This window comes from Drosophila simulans, chromosome 2R (genome assembly GCF_016746395.2).
Source record: "Drosophila simulans strain w501 chromosome 2R, Prin_Dsim_3.1, whole genome shotgun sequence".
Lineage (NCBI taxonomy): Eukaryota > Metazoa > Arthropoda > Insecta > Diptera > Drosophilidae > Drosophila > Drosophila simulans.
The window spans coordinates 9,754,662-9,782,651 of record NC_052521.2 but is presented as its reverse complement, the minus strand read 5'-3'; the positions used below and the strand labels follow the sequence as shown (position 1 = coordinate 9,782,651).

At 46.6% G+C, this 27,990-nt stretch overlaps 3 protein-coding genes across 12 annotated transcripts; 1 reads left to right on the top strand and 2 right to left on the bottom strand.

Annotated features, from left to right (window-relative positions):
• Window positions 1-342: 342 nt before the first annotated feature.
• LOC27206165 (lachesin) lies at window positions 343-12,114 on the bottom strand. Its single transcript, XM_016167910.3, has 2 exons — window positions 11,219-12,114; window positions 343-970 (listed from the first exon to the last, which is right to left on the bottom strand). The coding sequence occupies exons 1-2, from the start codon at window positions 11,754-11,756 to the stop codon at window positions 429-431; spliced, it is 1,080 nt and encodes a 359-aa protein (XP_016027169.1). The 5' UTR covers window positions 11,757-12,114; the 3' UTR covers window positions 343-428.
• Window positions 12,115-12,365: 251 nt separating this feature from the next.
• On the bottom strand, window positions 12,366-27,868 carry LOC6734164 (dystrobrevin beta). Of its 9 annotated transcripts, XR_001599706.3 has the most exons (10): window positions 27,292-27,868; window positions 17,171-17,512; window positions 17,023-17,108; window positions 16,133-16,959; window positions 15,486-16,071; window positions 15,020-15,199; window positions 14,662-14,736; window positions 13,941-14,339; window positions 13,567-13,610; window positions 13,234-13,300 (listed from the first exon to the last, which is right to left on the bottom strand). XR_001599706.3 is itself a non-coding variant. In XM_039291626.2 (9 exons), the coding sequence occupies exons 3-9, from the start codon at window positions 17,503-17,505 to the stop codon at window positions 13,975-13,977; spliced, it is 2,454 nt and encodes an 817-aa protein (XP_039147560.1). In that variant the 5' UTR covers window positions 17,506-17,512; window positions 27,292-27,534; window positions 27,607-27,868; the 3' UTR covers window positions 13,626-13,974. The 9 variants fall into 9 exon arrangements, 8 of the variants coding, with proteins under 8 accessions (XP_016027164.1, XP_016027165.1, XP_016027167.1 ...); XM_039291626.2 differs by lacking the exons at window positions 13,234-13,300; window positions 13,567-13,610 and having other exon boundaries at window positions 13,626-14,339; window positions 27,292-27,534; window positions 27,607-27,868; XM_039291627.2 differs by lacking the exons at window positions 13,234-13,300; window positions 13,567-13,610 and having other exon boundaries at window positions 13,626-14,339; window positions 27,292-27,534; window positions 27,611-27,868.
• On the top strand, window positions 23,822-24,501 carry LOC6734165 (keratin-associated protein 5-4). Of its 2 annotated transcripts, none has more exons than XM_039291632.2 (2): window positions 23,822-23,978; window positions 24,046-24,501. In XM_039291632.2, exon 2 carries the CDS (start codon window positions 24,111-24,113, stop codon window positions 24,375-24,377), a length of 267 nt encoding a protein of 88 aa, XP_039147566.1. In that variant the 5' UTR covers window positions 23,822-23,978; window positions 24,046-24,110; the 3' UTR covers window positions 24,378-24,501. The 2 variants fall into 2 exon arrangements, with proteins under 2 accessions (XP_039147566.1, XP_016027168.1); XM_016182261.3 differs by having other exon boundaries at window positions 23,833-23,978; window positions 24,029-24,501.
• Window positions 27,869-27,990: the final 122 nt, after the last annotated feature.

The window sequence follows — 27,990 nt, the reverse complement described above, 5'->3', positions numbered from 1 at the left end:
TATCTTGCTTAGATTAAAATATTTAAAACATATACAGTGCCAGATCAGAAAGCAAAACGGACGGGATCAAGGTGAAATGCATCGTTTACGGCTGGGCTGGAGTCTAATTTCGAGTTGAGTTCGGCTCTAGGGTGCTAATAAATTATAGTCTAGTTATCGTTGGCCCTTCACTTATCATACTTAACTTAAGACATAATATTGGACGTACAAAAATTGGGCTGGACTATACGGAAACGGAAGCAGAAGCTACAAAACGAACTGAGAACTGGATGTGGGTTGGTGTGTCCGAAATCGTTTGAGACATCTATTGCGCGGTTACACGATGTTTGTTTTCGATATATCTATTTTATATATGTTTTATGCATTCGAGGGCTGGTTGATGGATTGGACCTGAAGCGCTTGGAGTCGACGGCCGTGGGCCCATTGGCTTATCTGGCGAAGAGCAGCGCCGCCAGGATGCCCACCAAAGCGAACGAAGTGGCGGACACATCCTCGGCTCCGGCGATGTACGCCTGTCCACAGGCCGGTGGGCACACGGGAATGATCGTCTCGAAGAGATTGACGCGCGCCTCCGCCTCTCCAAAGCGATTGGTGGCCTTGCACACATAATCTCCGTACTGGCGCTTCTCAACGGTGATCACACGGAGCGTCGAGTCGGTGTACTCGTCGGCGGTGGCGAAGTGCGAGATGCTGTAGTGCTGGTTGTTGGCCAGCTGGATGTCGTCCTTGGTCCACACGATGGCCGGTGGCGGATAGGCCTCAATGTGGCACTCCAAGTCCATGTCGTACTGCAGGGCCTGTCCCAAACGCGGACGCGGCACGGTGATCACTGGTGCGAACTCCACCTCCACGTTGATGTTGCGCCTGTCGCCCTTGCTCACTCCATTGTCGGCCACGCAGTAGTAGGTGCCGCGATCCTCCTTCTTCACCGACTTGATGCGCAGGGTGTTGCCCACATAGGTGGCACTATCTGGAATAGGCAAATTGGTATGGATACTCATTAGTCAACTGGGTTATTGCAATTAGATGTGTATTATTTTAAGCTTCCTATTCCATTAAACTCCGAATGTATCTTAACAGTATTAATTATCAAATGATATCTATTCTAATTTTGAATGTAAACTAAACGGTTTAGAGAATAAGTAATACGTAGTAGTGTTCTAATAATACTTCGAATCAACATAGACAATTGCCCTTTTGAATGTGGTGTAACCATTTCCATTATGGGCTTAATCTTATCCGCTGTTTAAATGACGCGCGTTCAAGTGCGAACACATCCACTGGCCATTAATGGAGCAGCTCTAAACGCTCTCGGTGCTCAATCTATTGTGTTTGTGCAGCGGGGGCTGAGTCAAAAATCCGATTTTAATGAGCCAACCCGCGGCACATCCGTTGGCACTTGCGGGTGACCTTTTCCAGTTTTTCACTGTCCACGGACATGCTCGGCGAAACAATGGCAGCGTTAATGACCTCTAACAAGTAAAGCATTTTGTTTGGGCCTCTGCTCGTTTGCACTGCCAACTAATTTTGAAAAACGGAGTATGCCAGCGCCACTGCACTTAGCCATGAGTGCTCTAAAGGATGGGGGCATGTCCATGGGTTCGGTGGTGTGCGCTGAGCAACTGAACCGTGAACGTGAATGGGAATAGGAATAGGAATTGCAGTACGAATGCCAAATGCCAAATGCCAAATGCGAAAGGTGCTCTGGGTTCATAACCGGAAGTTGGCTTAGCTCAACCAGGAAAGAGGGGGGTGTACTATATACGTAGCATGTGGTATGTGCACGCTGCAGTGGAAGCGAGTGCAATGAGCCTAGGGATCTGGATCTGCTCCCTCCTCCGCGCACACAGATACGCCCGCTTATGTGTGCGTGTCTGTGGCTGCTCCTCAAACATTTGCCAAAACAATTCAGGCTCAAACAATTGACACAAACTTCATGGAGCAGAAGTGCACAGGGAGAAAGGTTTGTCGTCTTTTACAAATAATGCCAAAGTAAAGATGCAATTTTTAAACCACCTTCTCAAAACTTTACTTTTATTCAAAGTATAGATAGATACAAAATCCTTATATCATATAATTCTAGTAAATCTACAAATACAGCTTGAATTTTTGAATTATCCGTAGATTCAAGTACTTTTTTTTGAGTGCTAAAAAAAGAGTTGGCATCCGATGGGATGTTGAGGAGCCGTAGAAACATCAGGAGCATTGACCAAAGCTCCGGAATGCCCTGAAAATATGTTTTGTGCGAATTGCACATAAATGCGGGCCACACGCCGAAGGGGGAGAATTCGAGTGCGGCTTGTGCCTGCTCAACTGAAACATTTCAAATTAATTGCGCCTGGGAATCGAAGTAACACATTTCATTAAAATTGGATTGACAGCCCCTGCCGCCCATGCCGCCCATTCCCCTTCGACCCTGCTATAAACCCTGGCAATATGCGATGGCAATGGGTTAAGGCGGTGGCCCAGCAAACAACTGCATCGGTTGACGAACGTAAAATGGCACCATGATGCGGGCATCTGAGAAACAAGCGCAACCAACTCATTTCAATATTAGAAAAGCACACACAAGCTGAAATAAACTTCCAAGTAATACTTATGCACATATGTATATCTACTACTGGGCATATAAATCCAAAGCAGACTTTATGCAGTGGGATGAGGGGCAGGGGAGGTATTTGTTCAATTAAACCAATGGAAGATGATTCACTTCGCATTATAGTGTCGTGACAGAAATACATTTGTGTTTGTACAAATGGACGGGAGCACGGAGTGGATCTATATGGTCTATCGAGAAGGAAAAACTTAGTAGGATCGGGGTCACCAATTGCCATCTTATAACAGGACATCAAAGGGTTGTTTATTTAAACTAATGATATAGAAAATAACTAAGTAAAACATACACTAGGAATAGGTCTGCTCTTGCTGAACTTTAAGAAATACGAACCATCGGGGTCACCTATCAAAGCAATCAGTTACTTACTGATTACCCCTCCTACAACTTTAACCTAAAACAAAGCCCACTCACATCAATAAAGATGCAAGTAGTTAAACTTAACTACTGCCTGCCCAGCGAGTAGAATCAGTTGCGTTTGTAATTTCCGAGCGTTTACTGTGACTGCCCCTAGAGACCGGGCCCAAAACAGGTTCTTTCTGTATAAGTCTAGCCCAGAAGTCATCTCGGTTTCTGTTTCTCTACCTTGCAGCGAGCTGTGAGTTCAGCAGCCTGACTGCAGCTCTAGATGTGCATTATTTCACCAGATAGCCCTTGATCGAACGCAGTTGTAATAGCTGTGCGTTTATGGTTCACAGGGAAGGCACAACCCACTCGAAATACAAATGCGCAGGCGCAACATGGTGTTAAATGCTACCACTACTTTTTATTTCTTTTCAGCTTTTTTCTGATGGACTACCGCACACTCAGCGGACTGTGAAATGATATGCAAGTCAGGTACGAAAAGAGCCTAGGAATTTCAGAGCTTCAAACGTTCCCAAACATTTGTCGCCTGTAAACCGTTTTACCGTTAAAACTTTGAAAACCCCTTTTTTTTAATGCGGAGGTTGCGCATGCGCGTAAGTGGGGCGTGTCAGAAAGTGGCAATATTTAATTGCTAATTAGCTATGCGAGGCAAACAAAGAACCGGGGAATACTCGTACGAGCGAATACAGCTGCCAGTTTCTTGAGTACGAGACATTTCTCATTCTCCGCTCGTAATTAATGCAGAAAGAATGCCATGAATTGACTCCAGACGCGATGCTTGCGACACTTTTGAGGGTTCAAATTCATGAACTAGAGCATTCCAGTCAAGCCATTGAAACAGAACACCCCAAATGGAAGATGAATGCCTGGGTTATTCGAATTTGAGATAGTCAAGAGTCGAAAATTGGAAAACATTGTTGTAATGGCGTCGAGTTACGAAAACCAGACTCATATATCACTCGCAAATCAGCTGAGGAAGGCAAGGGTTCACTGGGATTGGATTGGATCTAAATACCTTGTCGATCTAGAAAATGTATGTGCAATTTGAACCTTGGTCTTCATCCTCTGTTTGGTATTCCCTAATGGGCTGTTTCAATAACCAACCATTACGGATTGACAAATTAAGAGTGAATTTCTGTTCAATCAAACTAATGAAAGCCCGCATTGCAGGAACCTACAAAAGATGCATATTCCATACAGTGTACTACAGTGGTGTGCAGCGGAAACAGCTCGCTCCTCCGTATCATGCCAACCATCATCCATCACACGGAATGGTGTGGAGTAATTTCAGTTACTAATGAGAGAATTAAAAACACTTTGCACCAGGCAGGATGGTGATGATGCTGCGTCCATCTCTGACTCGGCAATCTCTGACAACTAATGAAAGGAAAACAGAAACAGCAACGGCACAGAAACAGGAAAGATGGAAAGATGGAAACTCAAAAGGTAATGAAAACGCCGACTTGGCAGGCGGGCGGGTCCACATTTGTTTTAGGCCCTTCCTTCAGGGAAACCTGTCTGGAAGTCTCCGCCTGCCATCATGCGAAATGAAAACAACGTTGCTAACGCAACACCCCTTGTTTCTGGAACCCCGACTCCCGACTCTCGACTCCGGATCCCTCTGCTCCCTGGACAAACAACCAGAGATAAATTGTCAGTTGAAGGCAACGAAAAAAGAGCCAAAGAAATGGAAAATTGTGCAAAGCCAGAGGTGAGAATTCAGTTTTTTGGACAGGGGAAAAGGTGAGAAGTGCAGGTAGATAGATCCTAAAAGGATGCAACTTCGCTGAGCCGCTGCACAGAAGATGTAGATGTACTGTAGATGTAGGTTCTAGCATGACTGTGCCTATATGAAAGTTCTGAAAGTCTGGGTCTCCTGGCTTCCTGCTTGGATGACTTACAATGAGCGCTCGCTTGGAAAATTGGTGACAAGTAGGGATGGTGGAAAGGGTTGCTGGTTCTGCTACCGTTTCTAATGTTTCATAAACTACTTAAAGCGACAAAATAAAACCCCGCCGCTGAGCGCCATTTTGTGAGGTGACAGAAACAACCACCCAAAAGGGCTGGAAAAAGGGAAATTGAGTGGCATGCAAAAAATATCCGCACCAATCACAGGGCCAGACGCTGTTTTTCAAACCCCCTTTTTTTACCCGTCGAGCGGGAAAACGTGTGAGACGGGCCACAGAAACAACAACAACAACAACTAGCCAAAATAACATTTGTTGCAAGGCGCTTTCCCTTTCCGCGGCAAGTCTAGGCCCGCGGCCATATTTGTTCTTTCCCCATTCAATTTCCTGCAATTTGGCCAGCAACTCCGGCGGAAAGTCTAAGGAAAATTCAGGAAAAGCCTGTCTATCTCGTTCCCTAGCAGGGCTCTTCAAATGTCAACTGACTCCATGAACCGAACGTTGCCATGTGGAAATTATGAATGTTAATGCAGCACGTCAACAATGTGTGACTCATCATAATTTAAAACACGGACTGGCAAAGGCAAAGGCAAAGGCCAAATGCCGAATGCCGAAGCGGGTGCGCTTTTAATGACGCTCCGCATTACTTGCGCCTGCTGCACACATCCCAACCGAAATGAAAAACCCAGACCCAGTGCCAATCCCAATCCCGGTACCGGTCCCAACCACCCAACATATCATGGCTCCCGGGCATGTCACAGATGGGTCATGTGCCCCGTTCTCCTGGATACGTGCCATCCAGTTTGGTTTGGCAAAAATCCAATTAAAAGAGTGCACACAGTGTTTTGATTCTAACACGATTTTCCTATTTTTTTTCAGAGCAGCAGTAGCGCTCGTGTATCAATGGATGCTTCACTTAAACGGGGATTGATTGCATTGTGATGTGTGTGTATTGAAAATGGTTGTGCTCAATCAGCAAATACCGAATTGCAAACTGAAAACTGCAATAGCGTGCGTAAAAGTTGATTTAGATGTGTGTTTTGATTTCCTTTTGCAACTGCAAAATACCCGTATACCAAATTAAAGAGGGAAAACCCAGCTAGAAGTGAAGTTACTTGGGTTAACAAACCTAAACCTAACATTCTTTCATGACTATTTTTGCTTCCTCAACGAAATGAAGTGCTTTCTTGGCCCAGAAGTCAAGTGGTTTGAGTTGATTAAACCCGTGAAGAGCTTTAACGCAGCCCCACTCCGCTGACAGCTTCTCTCATTGATTGCCCAGGAACAACACCTGGTAGATGCAACGCCAGAAGCAGAAGCAGAAGCAGCTCCACCCGCCTGCAATCTTGTGGAAAAATTGCAAGGCTCTGCAAATTTGTCGCCTCTTCCTGTTTTGTCACCCAAACTCATCACGGAACATCAACATGGTTGTGATGGGATGTGGCATGGGTTGGGATGTGGCGTTGTGGAGCGGGGAAAGGGGAAAGGGCTTCACTTGTTCTGGCTGATGTCGCTGCAACCGCCTCACATACATATCGAGCATATAACAAGCTCTTGAGACATGTGAATGCACCCACTTTGGTGGGCCTTCGCCTTGAAACCGCACCGAGTGACATGGATCCACCCTCCGGAGTCCGGACAGCAAGCCAAGCCACCGAGCCACCCACAATTCACAGCCTACAACCCAGCGACAGACAAAGCCACAGACGCTGGCTGTGTTGTTGACTTTTGAAAAGTGATTTTCCCTTCTCGAGTAGTACATTATAGCTGGCCGAGAGTTATGCCGCCTGGTATGCCATTTATTGGATTACACTCCACTTCGCTGCACTCCCCTTCTCCGCCGCCGTGGAAACTCACTCAATTGCAGACTGTACTTGCTCCGGCTCGCTACGAAAATCATAAATCAGGGAATTGTAAGGAAAACTATTAAAATTGTAATTATGCCAAAAAAGAGAGAGCTGCAAGAAGGCTGACCGACGTAAATCCCTTGTGAGCCGAGTGCCTAAATAAATATTGGCTAAGTCCCAACACAAACAATTCAGATGGCTGGGGCGGGTGAGTTGGGTCGGAAAAGCCGCGTGTCCTTTTGTGTGAGAATGTGAGTGTGATAAGGATTAAAAAGCCGGTCTGAAGGTGAAACATGCAGCCAAGAGTGCTAAACAAATAAGGGAATTGCCACACCAGGAATGTATGCAAAGTGAAAGGGATTCTCGCAGGGCAAAAAGGATCTTAGATGATTATTTATTCATTTAGAAATACGTGTATCTGCGATGTTGTCATAGATAGCAGTACATTTATATACAAATAGTTTTCATGTACATACAAGTATGTATATAATAGTAGAACAAATAATAATATAATATGGATAATAATACATATTGCATTTGCTAGCAAAAACTGCTGTATATTGTTGTTAACAACCAGAGATGAGTAATCCACGAAAAGTGGTTGGGAACATGAGGAATGGCCTCATGCACAGAGGGAAAATGGAACGATTTGGTCGTGCACTTCGGCTATTAACTAACAAGTTATTACTTCGAGCTGAGTGAGTGCCACAAAGGGCTGACTGGCTGGCTGTTCTGGCGATTCTCCGCATTTTGCGGCTGACTGAAAGCCGCCAGTTGGCCCCATGAAATGGCCATGTTGACCAAGTGGTCGTTGCCCCAGCAACCAACATTCACAAACAGGTTTTCTTGCCACAACGCTACTTCTACGTCATCGCCGTTTATCGTGCTCCATGTTCCCGTTCTCGTTTTGCCTTCGACTTTGAGTTGGCCATAAACAATGCAGTGCGCTTGCAAACAGGAAGAGGAAACGGCAGCGCAGGACAAATAAAAACAGAGCGACCATCAAAGGATTCGGCCCACTCCCCGTATTGCCACCACTCCGCTTCCTAATTGCGAGTGTGCCAAACCTAATTGCTTGCAAATATTTTGAAACTCAAACACACAGCTGCCGCCTGTGGCATCTGAGGAATTTCATTATGCACAGCAAGCGAATATGCATGATTTCCATTATCCATCAAATTTAAAGGGGGCACCGACCAACTAATCTCGTGCACGGCCTGTTGAGATCTCGAGTTTAGCATCAATTGCGCATCGAAATGTTTAAGCATAAATATTATTAACATTAAGAGACTGGCACCCTTGCGTTTGATGGCGAAATTGGAGTACTTGATCTCATGCTCACTTGAGTCTAATTCGCAATTTGCCAGCAAACGCAATTTGCATGAAAGTTAATCAGGCATTTTCGCCGAGGGAGAGTTTTCCGGACAAAACTCTAGAGTGCGTTTCAGGTTCAGACACCCCGAACTGATCTGTGCGAGATTCTCGCGCATAATTGAACAATTAAAGTTAATTTAGCATGATCCTCGATCCCTCGTACAGCGATAAGTATCTCAAAGATTCTCCGCTTCCGTTCGGAACAACAATACCCCAATACGAATACGAATGGCGACAGCTGCCGGCTAGCGTTTGAAAATTCAGCAAAAAGTGAATTCAATTTCGCTTTGCTTTCTTTGCAGCTATCAGCTATCAGCTATGAGCCATCTCTTGTTTTCATTCGATGGGCCAAGGTGAGGTTTATTATGGCAGCCGATTTTGCATGGAGCAGCAGATACACATGTGCTTATACGGCAGATTGCCCCCCGATGCGCCGGGCTTTCAGGTGCCAGGTGCAAACACTGCACATGTCTGTGTTTACTCAATGGCCATCTACCATCTAGCAACTTGGTTTACCCATTCAATGTAACATACATGGGTTATACCACCTAAAAAAAGAAGTGAAAAATAACCAATCGATTTGCATGGCAACGCACAAATTGGCATGGACCCGGGTCCCTCAACACCCCGAATGCTACAGAACCGGTGGACTGGCGAGCGGAAACGCTTGATTAGGGGTTCCTCAATGGGCACCACAGCCTGGGCGGGACGAAATGCGTTTCCAACCGGCTGATGGGATCAGGGGTTGTTTAGATGGAGGGGCATGGGCATGGAAGGGCTCGAACCGCTCGCGGCTTGTTTGTTTGCATCTCTTACATTGTACTCGCCCCGGGAACCACCGACCTTTGTTTGGGTTACCTTTTTAGCTTGTAATTTATATATATTTTGTATACTTCGATTGTATTTTGCCGGCTATCAAAATAAGAATTATGTAGCCGACCCATTCGAAAGGTGGAAAGGGGAAGGGGAGGAGGTGTGGTGTTGCCCAGGGTTGTGGGCCTGGGAGATTCTTTTGCAGGGGGCGCAGCCCATTTGCCATGCTCTCAGGATCCCTTTGTTTGCGTATGTTTGCTGTTTACTCGTTCCACCTCTGAGTTTCATTTTTCAGCTTTTTCATTTTCCATTTTTTTATACCACCCAAAAGCCCAGACCGTGTCTGATGTGTAAGAAACAGCCCTCTGCCGCACCGTTTTTGCACGGGTTGTTTGCCCGGAGTCGCAGAGTCGCAGATGAGGAGACCCGGAGACCATCAAACGGTCCGTGGAACGTTTTCAAGTTGCGGAAGCAATTGCGCGTGCTGAAGTTGTCGAATGCCTCAGAAACTCGAATGGGAATGGGAATGGAAATGCGAAACGTGAAAAGCGGCACAAAGGCTGTGCAGTCGGAGCTCCTCGTCACGCCCACCTCTGGGTACACCTCTATGTCCTCTATGGCCATGGAACTGCAACTCCCTCAACGACGATAGCCCTTGGAAAACATTTGACTCGGCTCGTTGGCGCATTTCAAAGCGCTGCTGGACGTGGAACTGTGCTGTTTGCCTAAGCGCTTTAAATTAGAGCGTGGAAAAGTGTGAAACTCCTGGCAAATACTGGACCTCAAACCCGGAGCCCTTTGATTTATGGCGGAATGAAGTTAAGCCATTCCTGGCCAGCCGTGGAGCGTATCCAACCGGTTGCGGTTGGGTTTTATAGCTTGTAGCGCGGGGCACGCCTGGTTTTTATTCCATTAGTTTTTGTTTTGAGCCCACAGAAGGAGCCCTCAATGCCGTGGCAATTAAAGATTGCACAAGCCGAAGCTGATAGCTGATGGATACAAAGCCCCGGGAATTAAGCTGGCTATCGGATGTAGCGAATGCGCCAGGTAGGGTGTGTCCGCGAGTCGGTTCTGGGTAATGAGCAACTCTCGGATTAGTTACACTAATTGCTTTCCAAATGACGCTGCAATCTTGTTAAGGACAGCCATTATGTCTGCCCAAGGGTCGGAGTTCAGGTAAAGATCGCATCGAGATCGCTATGGAACAGCAGCACCTGTATGGGATTAACCTAGCGAGCGGAGAGGAGGGAAGGTTCTATTGTTCCATCTACCTGGGCACCAAATTACTTTAGTGTTTTATTAGCTTTTCTCTTCCTTTCGAGAATTTCTGGATGGACAAGTAAACGCAAACAATTTGTAGATAGCATTTGCACTTGTCCGAAACGGAGTTTCCCGAGAAAAATGGACTGCTTTCTTGGAATGGGAGGAACATTAAGAAGGTGAAGAAAAATATATATATTATTTCTGGAATGTATATAACCTTCGTGTGGGTTTTTCCAAACTCGTCAAGTGCATTAATAGGAAATTTCGTTTTGCACAAATAGCGATAATACATTATTCTGATAATCAAAAGAACATATATTTGTACAAAAGCCAAATATTTGCATGTACCATATATACGTGCTGATTTCTTCAAAAGTAATGAATAATAAAATGGATATAGAAATAAATAAGCTAGAATTGAGTCAAGTAACAATCAAACTTTTTTGCACAACTTAATGTATTCTTGAGCTAACAAAGTTGCTAGAAATTAGATTTTCCCTTGTTATTTGGCTAGACCCCTTTGCGAAACAATCTTCAAAAGGCCAACCAGGTAAACAAAGGGTAGCATGTGTTTGTTTTCGAACGACAGAAGTTGGAAAACGGTCTAAAAGGCCGAGTAAAATGAAAAATCAATCTGCTGTTGCGAAACTTAGCCCTCGAAACAGGTGGGGGGTGGCAGGGCAGGGCTATACCCCGTTTATAAGAACAGCCAGCCCAAGCCGAGTAAACAAAACTGAAAACTAAGGTGACGCCTGAGTGAGTCACGGTCACTCACACTGGAGCCCAGAGCACCGAGCCCAGTTAAAAGCCCCCATTCCCAGCCATCCCAGCTAAAACCTAATGCCAAAGCGGGACGGACAGAGCTACCTGCCAAGAGAGCGGGATCCAAAAGAGAGGGAGCCAAGAGAGCGGAGAGAGAGAGCAAAGAGGGAGAGAGAGAAGTGGAAAACGCGCCCCACCAAACGAAAGCTGGCTTAGCCAGCGTACCCAGCGTAACCCAAGATAATCACCCACAAATAACTGAGGAAACTCACCAGTTGGCAGAATGGCATTGTTCTCGCGCCTCCAGGTGATGGTGGGTGTGGGATAGCCGCTGGCGTAGCACTCCATCTGGACCTCGCTGCCCTCGCTGGCCACCACCGACTGCGTGGAGTTGTCCGAGATGACGGGGGGACGGCGCACCGATAGCTTCACTTCGGCGCTCACTTTGTGGACGGTGGAGATCACCACCTGGCAGGTGTAGGTGCCCGCGTCCGTCTCCTGGATGTCCTTGATCTGAAGCTTGTAGGTGGACGAGTTGGGATCGTAGCGCAGCGAGAAGCGCGAATCCTTGATGACCAGCGTGGAGCCCGTGGAGAGAAAGACGGGATCGCTGTCCGTCTTCAGGAACAGCACGTTGTACTCTTTGGCATACTGAACGGAGCAATCGAACTCCACAGTGCCGCCGATATCCTTGATCTGCTCCTGCGTGATGTAGGATATGGTCGGGGTTCGCTGGGCCAGCGTTTGCTGCACGAAAATGGCCAGGAGCAGGGTGCTCCACACGCAATTCGAGATACTCGGCCGCCACATCTTAGAAATTGACTTTTAGCACCACACCCTGCAAGCGCGCGATTTAATATATGTAGTGTTTCTCAAGAGCTGCGCTCCAAGATCTCAATCTTCTCCAGATAGGGTGAGAGCGCGGCGAAGACGTCTCCAAGAAAACCGAAGACAACTATCGCCGTTTCTTTCTTGAGCACAGCAAACGCGGATGCTGAACGGCAGTCTCCACACTTGTCTTCTCGCTCAGAGCTGGTTTCAGACTTCTTCTCTCGATCAGTCACGAGTTTTGGCCAAGACGGAGGTAACGCGCCGGAGAGACAACTTCACAGTTCGAAAGTCGCGAAACGAATGAATCTCTGGCTTTGAAAAAGTGCGCCCTCAAGAGCGCGAGTTGCCTGGAGATGGGCAGCTGAAATATGCCTAATTAAGGCAGCAGTGTTATCGGTGCCCAATGTAGCTCAGACTCAAACCAGCGATAGCATATGGTTGGTTTACTAAGTGGAGACACACACTCTCAAATCAGATGGCAGCGCCATTCCTCTTGTGAACAAATGGCATCCTCAAATTAATTTGAAATTTAAAAAAAATCAATTTTTCAAGCTATTAACTTCATTCCAAAATAAAAACGCGCATTCATTGTGATTGTTTAAAATGCCTTTTTATTTAGTTTTCTCTTTCTTGTAATTTTATTCAGTAGTTATGTATAAGTTCTATAAATGTCGGATTTTCTCTATATCGTGCTCTATGCCGTTACGATTATATGGTATAACTTTTTTGTATGAATGCATAATATAAATGGATAATATATAAATTGTGTTTAGTTTTTCGTTTTAGTGTTCAACATTGGGCTTATCTTTCATGTGACTCAAATAGTTGTTGGCTTTATCGTATCTCAAAGTGTATATTGTATATATAATGTAGAGCATTTAGAATTTGATTTTAGGTTCTCAACAAGTTGCTAGTTATTAAGTACATAATATGTCAATGTCTATATCGTATTTGTATTACGCATTACGTGATTTGATTTTCCATTTGTTAAGTTTCTTGGTAATAAATATCCGCTGACGCGGGCGCTTAAAAAATCTAAAAGCCAATGACGAAATCGCGGAAACCTAAAATTAAAACACCATACCTCTTATTGCCCTTTAGCAGTACGATCGTAAAAGTTTCAACGAGATTCAATGGTTTTGCGACTTCGAAGTGCAGTGCAACTGCAAGTCTTTTTTATCAGCTATATTCATATCTTTTGCTTCAGTAAAATAATCATATAGATGCATATATCTGTTTACATATCTGTGTTTTCTGTGTAGATAGCAATCCTCAAAGTATAAATTATAATGATTAAGGTAGTGTAGGCTACGGCTCAGTAAAATAATCAATAAATAAATTGCTCTAAGTCAACGTATGAGTTAAGGTAAGGTAGAAAGCTAAGCGAGAATTCGTCTTCATCCAACCAGCTGCCTCTGGAGATTCCCAGTCCTGCGGTTTCCACTGGTAGCCAGTTCTTAGTTCTTCTGCGAATTAAGACTCCATTGAGCAAACTGCTCCTGCCATTGGCTATTCGCATTTGCCTGTGGAAACATAGAACTCTGCATTAAAACAAGTCATCGAAGCCACAGGTATTCTCATTAATCGTACTCAAGATAAGTCTTTGGCATGCAAGGCAATTGGAAAGTAGCAATCACTACACTAGCTACAGGATATATAGATATATATTCGAATTATGTTTCGGATATCGAGTGCATGTACAGAGAGAAATAGATAAATAAGGATAGACAACGGCAAAGAACAACATCTAGATCAACAGTGAGCAGGATTTCATGGCGAAATCCTTTACCTTTTCATTCCACTCTTGGTTATACGATTGAGATTCGTCGAAATCTGAAATTGATCAAGTTTGCGGTGAGCATATGTATTATCGGTATCAAGGCTCAAATCAAAATCAGACAATTTATTCGAATCCTTTGAGTCAAGCAGCCAACGTGAATCAAATCTAGAGACTAACTAGGATGAGCTGACTGAGATTGATTGATATAGAGAGACAGACGGTTGAGAGTGCAGCAATGATGATGAGCTATGTAGTAGAACTATAGAAATAACTATAGATAGAGCCCCGACTGGAAACTACCTGAGGTGGAGTGGAAATTCGTGAGTCGAGCGAGCTAGGATGGTCTATACTGTTAAGGCAGCAGTAGATTTTGCATATTTTACCTGATCGCAGAGTATATAACCTACGACGAACACTTTATATATTCAGACTATACTTCATTATATAAGCGTGCATGATCAACTGCAGTTCATCGATTGTCTCACCGATCTCGTGCAGCGCCGGGAAACCGGCCTGCTCATCGTCGATGAACAGTTCCGGGTGGTTCCGATAGCCCAGGATGCGGTTCACCTGGGACAGCTCCTCGCCCTGCCCGAAAGTGTAATCAAAGTGGTCCTCCTCGTGAACGCCGCTACTAGGGTACACGTTGTATGGAGCTGCAGCTCCCTCGCACTCGAGGTCCTCGTCGGTGCGGAACACCTCCTCGTACTCCCCGCACTCGCAATCGTTGCACTCGCACTGACTCGAGTCCTCGGACTCGCCACCCTCGATGTGTCGGAATTCTTAATCGGATTTTGTTGGGCGATTTTGGTTTTTGTTTGTTTCGATTTGGTTTGGTTTGGTTTATTGGATGGGCAGGGTCCCCCGATTTAACATACAGAAGAAATGAGCGAAAATTATAAAGGGCAACTAACCAAACTGGGAGGAGCTCAATATTTGCAGCATTTTTTCTTATGCCGTCTATTGGGGTAATAATCTAAAATCAAATGGTTTGAAAAAAAACGAAGAAAACAATACGGAAAATTGGTCGGTTTAGAGAAGTGGGAACCAGCAGGAGTTGGAGGATCGTTTCAGTTCGGATCGATGCAGCCCGGGACAACTTACCCAGTGGCATGATGAAGCGAGCCTGCGGTAGGGAGCTCGCCGGCTGGGGACCCAGCTGCTGTGCCCTTCCCCGTCCTGGAAAATGGCCAGACCCAAAGACACAATACGCACACCGAAAAAGAACACGGATAAGCACAGAGTGAAAACATTCCATTTGGAGCTGGGATTGTGTTTGGTTTGGTGGCTCTAGAAGCGGTGCTACTACGAAATCTACGTGCTGGTGCAGTGCAGACCACCATTCACGAGCAACTCTTGGAAAACAGGAGCAGGAACAGGAGCAGCAGATGCAGATGCAATTGCAGTTGCAGTTTTGGAAGCGTAAGCGATTGGTTAGATGGGATCGAATCCAACGATTTACCTGCGTTCAGGTCGCTGACCATGTGCGAAATGGCCGACGTTAGATGATCGGCAGCCTCATTGAGCTCCGCGTCGGGATTCAGATGCGGATTCGGATTCTGATTCTGATTCGGAATCGGATTGAGGCTGGGAATGGCACTGACATTGGCAGTGGCAGTGGTGGTGCGCATTGGCGGTGGCGCTGCGAAGGCGAAGCGATCAAGAAACGAGTGTGTTTTTGGGCGTGAGAGCGTGTGTTTCGGGTGGGTTGGACAGGTGATATCCGTTTGGGTTATTGGTTTTTGGGTGTGTGTTTTGCCAGTGGAGGTGTTACCGCGTTGTTGAGCGGAACATACGATTAATATCTGTCTGAACCCAGGCCTAAACTTTCGCGTTAACCAATTTCACACAGGGGATTTCAGAATTTGAACATGAACGAACCTAACCGAAGAGTAACCCAGGGGTCAGTACCTCCAATCTCTACTCACTTGCACTTCCGTTGGCGGCGAAGGCGCTGCGCATATCGCTGCTAATCTGGTTGAGCTGCTCCAGCTGGCTCTGGCTAAATGGCCCGTGGCCATGAGCCTGCTGCTGCTGTTGCTGTTGGAGGAGTTGCTGCTGGCTGGCTCTGACTCCTCCGGCCATCGGATGTTGCTGCATCTGCTGGGCGTGCAGAGCACTCATGGGGGAGGTGCCCAGGATACCAGCTCCGCCGGGCATTGGTGGGGATTTACCGGAACGAGGACTCGAGTTGGGCGTGGAGCGGGGCGATGCTGTCTGCTGGTTCTTTAGCATGCGCATCAGTCCCTCCAGTTGCTCCATTAGCTGTCGTCGCGAATCCTGCAGGGCACCCAGGTGGCCCTCTAGTTCTCCTTTCCGCTGCCGTAGAGCACGCAGTTCATTGATTAGCGCCGGATTCTCTGGCGCCATCTGCTCCGTCTCCTGCTGACGCCTCAGGCGCGCTATCTCCCGCATTATCTCCTTGTTCTTGGACTCCAGTTGGGCAATTAGCTCGCGTTGGGCTCGCGAGTTATCTGTGCCAATTGGTGTGGCATTGTCGGGCAAGTTGGATGGCTGTATGAATTGCATAGCAATTAAAGAAGGACTTAAAACCTTTTTGATATGGCTCACTCACCGCTCGGTTTTCCTGAGCCAATCTGGCGGCATAGCGGGCAATCAGGCGGTGCTCCTCGTCGTTGGCAGATGCGGCGGCCACGCGAGACATGGTTGTGCCGGCCGTGCCGCTGGCGCTGTCCAGACTGCGACCTGTGGCCCGCGAGTCGAGCGTGCTGGAGCGATCGAAAAGGCCGTGCTGGCCCGGTAGACCCGGATGCGGGCCGTGGTGGCCATGTACGAGGCCCGAGGGGTCCGAGAAGCCGTTGTGCGAGGGCAGCGGCGAGGGCGGCACGATGTGCGACAGGTTGAGCGTCTTCTCCGGCTGGTCGGGGAAGCGGGGGAGCACCTGCACCGTCTTCTCGGGCACACAGCGGAAGCTCTTGCGCAGCGAGTGACCGATCTGTTTGCTAGGCGACTTGTAGCTCGAGTACTCCTTGACCTCGTGATCGTTCTGGTGATTCAGCGATGTCTTGCCGTGCCAGAAGCACTCCTGACACAACTGGTAGGCGTGACACCGCTGACAGCGATAACGAAACCCGGTGAAGTTTTCCTTGTGGCAAACAGAGCAGACAGTCGGATGCACAATGGTCTCCACGGTGGCCAGCCGGTGCACCAGCGGCAGCCAGACGAGGCAGGACGGCCCCGGCTCGGACATCAGCGTGGCCATAAAGTCGTTCACCGTCACCTTATTCTCGGCCGGGAAGATCTCCTCCTCGAGCCCCTCCTTGTAGTGGAATGTGGGCGACTCGTACACGGCCGCCGGCAGGGCCAGCACTTCGCGCAGGAACTCGCCCAGCTTCCAGGCCACCAGCTGTCCAGCGCCATCCGAGATCTGCGAGAATATATCTATCCAGGGAAAAAGGCGAAATCAAGTTTATTTGTTAACCAAATGATGTGTGCATTACTCACATCTTAGTTTGTCCACCAGCTTGCCAGAGCACATAGTGGCCAGGGCCACTTTGATGGAGAAAACGCGTATCTTGCCCGAGTTATCACTGAAGATGAGGAAAATTGTAATATGGATTTTCATATTTTATAGTATATTAGAAGCACCCACCTTGTGTACGCGGCCAGCAGCCAGTTGAGCAGCAGACCCGCCTTTGAGTCCACGGGCACCTGCTGAGCGGTGGGCAGGCGCTTGTTGAGGTTATGGTAGAGGGAGGAGACCAGGGTTTCCAGCCTGGCCACGCTCACCTCGCTCTGCGGCTCCAGGGTGTTCAGGCCATTCTCGCGAAAGGCCTCGATCACATTCCATATGTCCACCAAGTGCAGATTTGTGGACTTCTGTATGTAGCGCAGCTTGGAGGCGGTGCGGTAGGAGGCAAATCGAATGGAGTCGAAGGTCTGCAGGCGCAGGTCCTGCAGTATGGCCACGCGCGGCTCCAGCTCCATTCCTCGCCTGGAATTTAATTAAAGCATATGCATTATGATCAGGATAATCGTAAATAGTTATGGTTTTGCAGTAGCTTCTAAGTGGGTCGTTCGTGGGGTAGGAGGATTAGGAGCAGCTCTGCCCCAGCAGAGGGATTCGCTGCCTGCTTAGGGAATCTATTCATTCCCCAATTCAGCCCTCTTTTTACATATTCCATTGTGTTTGGCGTCTGGCTTCGACAGGCCGGTTGCCGGTGCACTGGAAAATTTAATTATAATCTTGACCAAATGTCCTGATATTAGAAAGACTTTTCTATCCATCATACAAGCAGTTAAATAAATTTGTAAGTATTCCAACTTGTATCTTAATATTTAAAATAAATTTGTGCTAAAAAGTTAACAGTAGAAATTTCCTTAAGATAGGCCAATGTTTTTCAATTATCTTTTATGAACCATAGGCTCATAAACTTATGATTCATTTTCTTGGAAACTCCATCATGATTTTAGAATTTTCGCCAGTGTGACTCCATTGTCTGGTGGCTGCTGGAGTGGGTGCGTCCCTGCTGGCGGCAATCGCCGGAAGAGGAAGTGAGCAATTCAGGGTGTCAGACGGGAATCCCCCGCCGCTGATTCAGCAGCTAGTTAGTGAAACAAAAGCGAATTTAATAATCCGCCTACGCGCTGAAAGTTTTTGCTATCGCCTAAACCGCTTTGCCAGTCCAATTAATCGGGAGGAATGCCTCGCAGCTTCCCCTTCCGCGGGAGCATCCTCATCATATCCTTGATGCATAACTCCACGCCAGAAGGGTGACGACAACTTCAGAAGTTGCTGTCACATCACGCTTCTCGTACCCAAGTTTTCGCAATTGATTTTCCATCTTTCACGAGAGCGGGAGCGAAAAAAATGTCCTTGGAAAAAGGCGAGCAGACATCTCTGAGTCATCGTACGAAAATAATCAGAGAAGTTCTCTGTGCGGATCTGGTTTCCATTTCTGGCTCACAATGCCAGCCAGCATACATACATGCATGTATGTCCCATCCTGTCCTGCCCTGCCCGCCTGCCTGCCATGTCCTTTCATCACCCAGAGCTGGCCAATTTAAACAAGCATTCTTATTTAAATGCCGCTTCCTTTTGCCCGCTGCCCTCTGTCAACTAAATGATAGTGTTATTACAAGACGGGGAAAGACGCCCAAACTGAAATTCAATTTGAAACTGCAAACTGCGAATGAAACTGGAGCTGAGATGATGAAGTAGCTGACGGGAAAGGGCTGTACTGGGAGAAAATCATACTTCATTCTATAGTACAATCACAAAAACACAGCTTGAATAAAATATATTTAGGATAGTCTAATATTCAAATCATTAGTTAAGGAGCCCAAGAATATTGTATTCTAGCGAATGATAGGAATTACATGCAATAAAGACATATGTTAGCACACATTCAGATACTATCTTTCAGTGTCTTGCAAATCCCTTTGGAATTTAAAGTCTAAAGACGTAAGTGAGGATGGTAGTCCGGATGCTTGGAGATTGAGGATGATGATGAGTCACAAGGCACCGGCGTTCCTCGGATTTCGCTCCACCACTTGGTCGCACGTAAATAGAGCAACAACAGCCATTAGGACATATATGACATACGTATATAAATATGCAACCACACCCACACTCATACACTCGTCCTCGCACTAGCACACTCGCAAATTCTTGGGGCACGGGGCGAATGCTCTGCAAACATTTGCGCTCGAAAGTATGCAACAAGACCTGGCTGAATAATTTCAGCTTGGCCAAGAGAAGTGGTTAGATGGTGTCCGGGGCTGCAGGATCGGCACGGGGTACCATGGCTGTGGATGGGAATTCCGCATTGCCAGCGGCTGCTGCAGTTTTGATGCTGCCACTTGCCCCGAGCGTTGACATCCTGCTGCTCCTCATCGCATGAGCATCTGCCAAGTGGCCACCCGCCGATTATAAACACACGGAAAGAAATTATGGTCTCTCAAAAAACTACGCCATGTTATATTCTAAATGTGAATGGCACTAAGGAAGTTGTACATTTCTAGCGCTTTAGACTGAAATTTATCTTTTGGCTTTAAAAGTTTGAGTACCTATTGAAAATGCAGAAACGTTCTAAATGTTATTTTGAGTGAACAAAAAGGGGGTTAAGCAGGTTAAGGGGGGCGTGTACAGCCCTATTCGTGTCATTCAGATATCTCCGCACTAAGAATTCTCTTTTCGCCCGTGTCGACAGCATATTAAATTCCATTGCAAGTGTCCCCAGCGCCCCAAAACGCCTCCTAGTTCTTTGGGGATTTGCCCAATTGCAACCGCAATTGCTGGCAGCTTTTGCTGTGGTCGGCCAGCAGCTCAATGCCTTGCTGCACATATTTGCATTGTCGTCTATTGTTTATTATTTTCCTGCCATTTGTTTAGAAGCTCCTCTCTAAATAACCAGCCAGCTAGGCAAACTTTTCTAATCGGATCGGCTGCCTGTGACACTTTTAGCGCAAACTTTCCACGGAACTTTAAGTTGAAATCATTAAACTCGTTTTGTATGCCAGAAGTTTGCACCTCATTACCGGCAAACTGCAATTTGCGATTGAATTCAGGCTTAAGTTCGAACTCAAATGGGAAATGGGTCGAATTGAAGGATGCAGCAGAGGAAGCAGAAATTCAGATAAAATCTTTTTTAAATACAAAAGTATCTACCATCATTTCAGTAGTAAGAAGTCTGAATGGAAAGCATTGCTTGGCAGTTAGATTATCTGTCTGGTAAGCCCAGGACTTTCGATACAGCTAATTAAATGGAAAAGCAATGGTGATATAAAAAAAGAATATATGCATTTAATTAGCATATCAGCAAAAGTGGATAATGTTTTCCCCATGCAGCGAAAACTTTAAATCAACCGGCTAAATAGCCAGCCATCCCGACCATTCATCACCTGGCCGGGTGACCCCAGGTGAACCCAAAAGGAACTCCGGGGACAGCTAAGTCAGCCGGAGCGCACGTTGATGCTCAATTTACTAACTGAGCTGAAAGGAAAAAAATGTGAAAAAGCAACAGCGAGCATGGACGAGGAGCAGAGCGGAGAAACCGCATGGATGAAATATGAATGGCAACAAGGACGAGGATAGCGTGTCCAGGACCTGCATCAAAGTTTTCTCCCCCCTTCCAACTGCCACGTTTCTCCTTTGCTGTGCGCTTTTCCCGCAAAGCAGCAAATTAAACAAGTTTCCAGCTGCAGGTCCTCCGTGTCCTGGGAGTCCTCGCCCAATCCCGTGAGGTCCCGTGAGTCCTGGGTGCTGCTGTTTTATGCCATTTGCGTGCCAGGGAAATCAAAGCCAAACAACTGGCTCCAGCGATGATAACTGGGCACATAATTTGCAATTCCACAGCGAGGCGATGGCAATGGCGGGGCGGAGACCCGGATTTATTCCGTGTTAATTCCGACTTTTCCGTTTTTGCAGCTACAACAGGACAGGAGATTGCATGTCTGCCCGAATTGATCAGCTCAAATCGCTGGTCGACGAGGCAATAACCTTTTGTCCACGTCCGAGCCTTGAAAAATGTATGGCCAAAGGCAGCAGGTAAAAGGCAAAGTCTAGCTGCGAACTACCAGGTAAGTTAATTGAAAAATCGAGCCAACAGTGGATGTGCATATGCTCCATTTGGCATAATTGATGGGCCTCGCCTGCAAAGGAAGTCCCATAACTTGGATGTGCTCATTTGTGCACGGTGAGAAAGTTTGTGTCATCATTTTGGGGTTTAACTTCTAAGAGAAGTTCTAGTCTTTATGGGTTACAATTATATACTTATTACACATTCAAGCAATAAAAGCTATGGGAATACATGATGATAATCAATTCACAGTGATTTGTTTTTCACCGTGCTTTCCAACCATCAAAGGCGCACGAAAATTAGTCCATGAGCACAACAAAAGCTGGTCACAAGCCAGAAGGAACACCCGCTCCCGATGGAAGGAAGTGGTGTCCCAGTTAGACGAGGCAACTGTCATCAGCCTCGTCAGAATCCGCAAGCGGAGTAATTATGTGTACAGCTCGCAATGGGAGCAAGCAGGAAGGGAATGGACTAGAAACGAATGGAGTGGAGTGGCAAGGATGTGGGGCGGTGGCAGGATCTGTGCCACTTACTACACAGAACTAAAACGGGCGACGGCAAGAGCGAAATGCACATTCCTCGGCACAACACAAAGCGCCATTAGTTGTCGCCGCTCAAGGATTTCCAAGGGGATTGGAGCCACCAAGGCAGCCGAGGCAGTGGTATAAAGTGTATACCGAAGAGCTTAAGAAACGGAGCCATTCGCATCGTTTGAAGTTGGAGTGGCAGCTGACGCACTCTGACGACTTTACTGTGGCCATAATCCCCAGATCCCGGGGCTTTACCTGTCCGCTCTTTGTTCGCCAGCCCAGCCAGCAGGTGGGCAATGCTGACAGCAATGCAGATGATGGGCCCCCAGCCGGATCGTGTTTTCCCACAGCCACCTGGCCAAGGTCATGGTGCAGATAAGACGCTCTTGAGTCACCTGGATGGCAAAGCCTTCTGCATTGTCTGGCTTGATTGCATTTAACTTAAAGTGTCAGCAGGATGTGCATCTAAAGGGATTATTTAGACGAGCATGCAACAATAATACTATATATCAAAATAAGATATGTAGGGTATATGACTTAATAATGAAACCATAAGAAATGCGAACCACGCAGCTAAATGTTTAATCAATTTGTTGCATAATTTAGCCATCGCTAACTGCAAACAATCGAAGGCAAATGAAGTGCAGAAACCACACGATAAGCCGTAGGGTGAATTAAACATTCCGAGCTATCAACTGTATTATTCATTATCCGGAATAGTGACCCTTGGACTGACCCGCACCTGCAGCAATCCACGGATTAATGAGCACCAGCCACCCACGCTTAGAATTCAAATTCCTAGCGAAATATGCAAATAACCGAGCTGAGAAATTCGCAACTGATTGCAAGCTTTGGGTATACAATCTATAAACTCGGGGTGTGACAACCGTTTCAACACCAGCCACCACCATGATCCATCGATGACAATCCCCAGTATAATTAGCACAGATGAGCAAACGATTCGCAGTAAATATTTTCCACTTTATCACCCGAGTCACGCCCTATTTTTGGCATCTGAACGTGCGCTTAGCGAAAAGCGGAAAAGCGTGTGAAAAACAAGATACAAAACCTAAGGTCGGCATCGTAATGAAATCGAGCATTTGGCGCTATCGAGCTGCAAGCGTTCTAAATGCCCAGCTAATTGGCCAAGCGAGTCGAAAATCGGCAGCAGCAGCAGCAGCAGACAGAATGTCGCTCCAAGTGGGCCAAAGTGTTTTGCACAAGGCCACTAAAAAGTGGGCGCACTATGTGGGTGGTGTTGTTTGCCTTCTTTGTCGGTTGGATGTGGTAACCCAATGACCCAATGTGGGCCACCCACGCACTTGCAATCTCTTACGAAATAAAGGAGACAGTCGCACCGAGACACACTGGGCAGGTTTTTTCCCATTTCACGATCCATTTGCACTGCGTTCCACTATCTCACAAGCGTTGATAACGATCTGCAAAGCAAACAGAGCGCAAACGATAAGATATATTCGGCTAAACCGAGCAAAACCTCTTCTGGCAGCTGGAGAATTGTGCAACTTGTAGTATTTCTATTTGCGCGCTGGGTAACTTTGGCCATGTCAACGACAAGAGTCAAGTCAATCAAGTGGAACTGCAATCGAATTGGGAGTGCGATTGGAAATCGAATCCCACACAAAAAGAGGTTGCCACAAAAAGGGATGACAAAGAAGAAAGCCCCACAAATCAATGCAGACCAGGGCCCAAGTGGTCAACAACAGTCACCTCGCATATGGAAAATGGAAATCGTGGGGCCAGTCTGCAAGTCTGCTGCCTTTCTACGAGCTTTCCTCCTGCACTTTGCATAAATCTATAATGAGATTTGGAATGCAACTGTCACACATAATGGCATTGCCACGACGACGACGACGACGACGAGCAATCTGACCAATCAATGCAGCTTAGCCAGAGGCCACTGTGCTGATATAAGCACGTTTGAAGTGCTAATACAATCTACTACAAATATTTAATACTAATTCCATACTTAGTTACTTCGATTATTGCTCTCTAAACCCAAATAAACACGAATGCTTTTCACATATATTGTAAATAAACAATATTTAGCTTATGCCCCCCATTCGCAAAGCGGAAGTCCGATGCCCAAATATTTATTGGCCACGATCGGTGTTTACAAACAAAACACGCGCCAGATGAAACAATGGCCATATGTATATTAACCCCCACCGCTGTCGATCGGATCAGTCGGCTCCATAGAATGCCATACTTATGGGCAGTCTAGTTGGCTTTTCGGCGTTTAATGGGAAATTACGAAGCAATTGTTGGAGGCGATTATCGAAATTGTACCGAATAGAGGAGCTCACTGGCCGCGCACATTGAAGTCCAGAATGTGAGTAGTTGATACCGAATGCCTTCCAATTGATGGACCTCCGATATTAGCCAGAGATCATGTCCAGCTGCGGGCAGTTCAATCCGTTCTACATTGGACCCTATCCGGAGCGTGCGTGCGGCGATTGTCCGTATGGCCAGTATTCGGGCTTCACCAGATGCGGATGGAGTGGCGGTAACGGGCCCTTTGGCACCACCTTCTGTGACTCCCGCTACGGCGGAGGAGGAGGCCAAGGCTGTGGAGGAGGGAGAAGTGGTTGTGGAGGGAGAGGTGGTTGTGGAGGCAGAGGCAGAGGTGCTTGTGCGCCATCTTGTGGTCCTCGTGGCGGATCGTGGTCCTGTGGTCCCCGGCCGTGTTCCCCGTGCTATCAGTTTCCGTACGGAGCGGACAGCTGCATGATGTGCTCCAGTGGATTTGGCTGCTGTGGCCAATCCTGTCGCGCATCCTGCTACTCCTGCTGCTGAGTGTGCACGTCTCGTGGACTCTGGACTTCACTGTGTGCGGTTAATTGGTTTCTTGAGCTTATTTTTTTTTTTTTGAGCAAAATTGATTGTAAAGCAGGAACAATTATGGTTAGCCCTTTGGGTTTATTATTATGGGCTGGGTCTTAAAATAACCAGATGCTTTACGCTCCAATCGCTAGCGAAAATCCCATGTAATGGAATGCCCACACATGACTGCCTCTTGGTTATGGAGAACAAAGTTGTCGCCCGCGATATATATGTATGTACATCCCATACATCAAACGAGGCCACTGCGGGTGTGGAAATCCGGGCCAGAATCCGGTGGGGAGGGGAGTAAGGAGGAGAGGAGAGGAAAGGAGGTCGGCGCCGCTAAATGCGATTACAGCATAAACGATTAATTTTATTGCAGTTAGCCGAGCCGGGACGCTTGTTCCATAAACTAATTAAAGCCCAGTGGAAAGTGGACAGTGGATACAGTCGCCGCTGACTTCAAAGAAAGGGTTAATTGTGCGCCTCACGGAATGGCCCGCCCCCCTCTTTTTCATTCCGCTCCCTTGGTTTTCCATTCTTCCTTTGTCTTTTCCGCAGACAACTGGGCAGTTTTCTTCGTTTTCTTTTTGTTTTCTAGGCCGAAATTACTCCGTGGCTGGATTTGGTGGGCAGCAAGTTCTCGTTCTGCTCCTCGACGCTTCTATGGCCATTGTTGTGGCGGCTGTCATGTTGTGGGTGGCCGCACTCAGCTCTCTGTTTTTTGTTTGTTTGTTTGTTTTCCATGCTGCGCTGCGTGTTTGTCGCTTTGCCCCCTGTCCCCCTGCCATCTTTTTCGTGTCACGCCTCATTTAGCTTTTCACATCATTTCCACATTTCCACCCACCCGGTCGAAACATCGCATCGCAGCGCACGTAGTGTCGGAAATATCTGGGGATCTGGAGCAGTGGTGCCTAGTCCTCTGCACTCTCGGCTCTTAGCACACATCAAAATTAACCGAAATAACCAGTGGGGTGTGTGTGTGTGGATGCGTGTGTGCAGCACTGTATCTGTGAACTAGATCGAGTTGCCTCGTCTTCAGATTGGAATGCCCCTCGTAATGAGCCACAATATGTTCGAGTTAATTGCATCGGATCGAAGTTGCCGCGGGGGAAATATCAACAGGCAGGCAATAGAGTCACGGTAGGCTAGGCAATTTTCCATATATAACGAATATTCGATTGTAATGGATATAAATGGATATAATAATGAGTTAAAGAAAGGCACCCAAATGCGCAAGCTTTTGAGCATAGCTAGTACTTAACAATTTCTTAGTCCGAAGCTAAATCAACTTGAATGATTTTTTTTTCTGGAGTGATTCTTTTTATGTGTGGTATATCTATCAACCACTTGCATTACACTTCAACACCTCCAATCTCCGCTGATTTATGCATTTAATCGTAAAGTTAAAAGATCGTCATAATGCCAATGAATCGTAAAAACAAGCCAATTAAAGCCACTTAAATTTGGCAAATTGCAAGCGCACTTTGCCATATGCATGGCTTTGATTTACTACCTGTGATAAAAGCAATGCGCTTAATGTTGGATCGTATGATTATCTAGTGATTATTAGTGCTAGTAGCATTACTAGTAGCACTATATGTACATAGAAGATGGGCTCGAAAGTGAAACTCGCTGATATCGCAAGAGCATTCGATCCATTTCATTTGCCGACTTGTAGGTGGTTCGGAATGCCGATTGGCTTCGGGTTTGAGCTTCGTTTTGAACTTCGGCTTGGCGCACCTGCCCTGAGTGCTCGCCCTCTCACTCTCGCTCCCACTCCCACTCCCGCACTCGCTGGCAGCCCCCTCCCTGGTGGCCTCTCCTTCGCACCTTCGCGCGCTTGTTGGTGGGCCGGGTGAGCAGCCGCCGTTTTTCAAATGCTAAAATTGGCGATTAGTCAAAATGATGTCACCGAGTTATTTTGATTGTTTTTTTTTCTTTCATTATTTCTATGTATTTATTTCGCTTGACTTTGGCATTTTGGCGACACGCTGACCATAAATTCCGTATTATTGTTTTCCGCGCTTTTCGATATCATCGATTGCCAAAGGTGGGCTAAGATACAAAATGCTCTAATCTAAACACCAAGTTGCAGTGTGTGTGTGTGACTTTTCATTCGCACCAAGCTCAATTATTCGCTGAGCTAATCATTTCACCGACTGCCATATGGCGGTATGTGATCTAATCTCAATGAGCAAAAGGTCTATTAATTAAGGCACGCGGCTCAGTTTGATATGGAATATTTCAACTATGCGAACTTGGATGTCAACCAGAAGCAATTAAAACGGCAAACATATCAGTTCCTTAAACGTATCTTGTATGAAGTATTATATAGCAGTTATCAATATACCCGCTAAGCTTTTTAATATGATTTAATCAATTTCATAATACCGTAAACGAAAGAACATGGGGCGTGGCGCGACCCACTAGACGTTCCAACGGAATGCAAATAGTTTAACTACGGTTTCCCACATCACAAAAACAACCAAATCCGAACTTTCCTCTTAGCTGCCCGCAAACATATTTAGTTGTAAACTAAATTCCAGGCGCAACCACAAACAGGCTTGGTCCAAAGAGTGCGGAGGGTGGCGGGGGTGTATTTTGGGAGTGGGCGCAGGGGGGCAGACACTTTTTATGAATGAACACTGTGCGCTGCGTCGCCAACGCGTCACTCATCCGAGTTTTCCTATCGCGGAAATCTACTACGCATTTCAGTGGGGAAGTTAGGGGGGGTGGAAGGGCAATCTTAGCAACATTTTATTGGTATTGTTTATGCCCGGGAATTCGGTAATAGAATCCGCACAGTATTTGTTGTTTACCTTTTGTAATTAGCAACCTTTTTAATACGTCACTTTTTGTTGGGCTGCGCGGAGTTGCTGCTTCTTCTTGCTGCTCTTTCTCCTCCTTCTCCTGTTTCTTCGCAATTATCGCGTTTTATTTTCACCTGCTGTTTACACACAATAAACGATGAACGGTAAACGGAGTTGCAAAACTCGCGTTAGCGAACGAGAGAGCGAGATGCAGCGCCGAGATAGAGAGCGAAGATGCTGCGCCCTTTTGGCCTTTGGTAAAAAATATGGTAACAGAAAAACTTCTTTTTTTTCGGGCTACGCTTATGGGCTCAAAACACATACACACCGACGGCAAAAACGCACACACACAAGCGCGCTCGCAGGAATTTTGAGCCTGGCTTTAAGCCGCAATACTATGCTGAACTTTTTTCTGGCTTGCCAACGGTTAATACGACGCGCGATCCGCGATTAACTCCGTGCAAATATCTTATCAACGGATTTTGTTTACCCAAAAACCACTTCCAACATTGCGCCGCGACACTGCTTCGACACCCACAAGCCAGCAACAACAAAATCGTTGCACAGTGTTACCAGACGGCGGAGGGGTCCCAATTGAATTCGTACTAAAAAATGTCACAAGTCCAACGAGCTTCTAATTTGAAATTACAGTCTTGGCACACAGATCAGGAATTGGCACAGGCAATAAGGTGTTTGGATCTATAATGT

What these genes read in the sequence shown, in the direction of transcription:
- LOC27206165 (XM_016167910.3), bottom strand. Translation starts at nt 11,756, where the DNA reads ATGTGGCGGCCGAGTATCTCGAATTGCGTGTGGAGCACCCTGCTCCTG. An exon ending in CAATGCCATTCTGCCAACTG is followed by an intron (nt 971 to 11,218) that starts GTGAGTTTCCTC and finishes TGCCTATTCCAG; the next exon opens with ATAGTGCCACCTATGTGGGC.
- LOC6734164 (XM_016167908.3), bottom strand. Translation starts at nt 17,505, where the DNA reads ATGGAGCTGGAGCCGCGCGTGGCCATACTGCAGGACCTGCGCCTGCAG. An exon ending in GCTGGTGGACAAACTAAGAT is followed by an intron (nt 16,960 to 17,022) that starts GTGAGTAATGCA and finishes TTCCCTGGATAG; the next exon opens with ATATATTCTCGCAGATCTCG. An exon ending in CGCCGCCAACGGAAGTGCAA is followed by an intron (nt 15,200 to 15,485) that starts GTGAGTAGAGAT and finishes TCGCCTTCGCAG; the next exon opens with CGCCACCGCCAATGCGCACC.
- LOC6734165 (XM_016182261.3), top strand. Translation starts at nt 24,038, where the DNA reads ATGTCCAGCTGCGGGCAGTTCAATCCGTTCTACATTGGACCCTATCCG.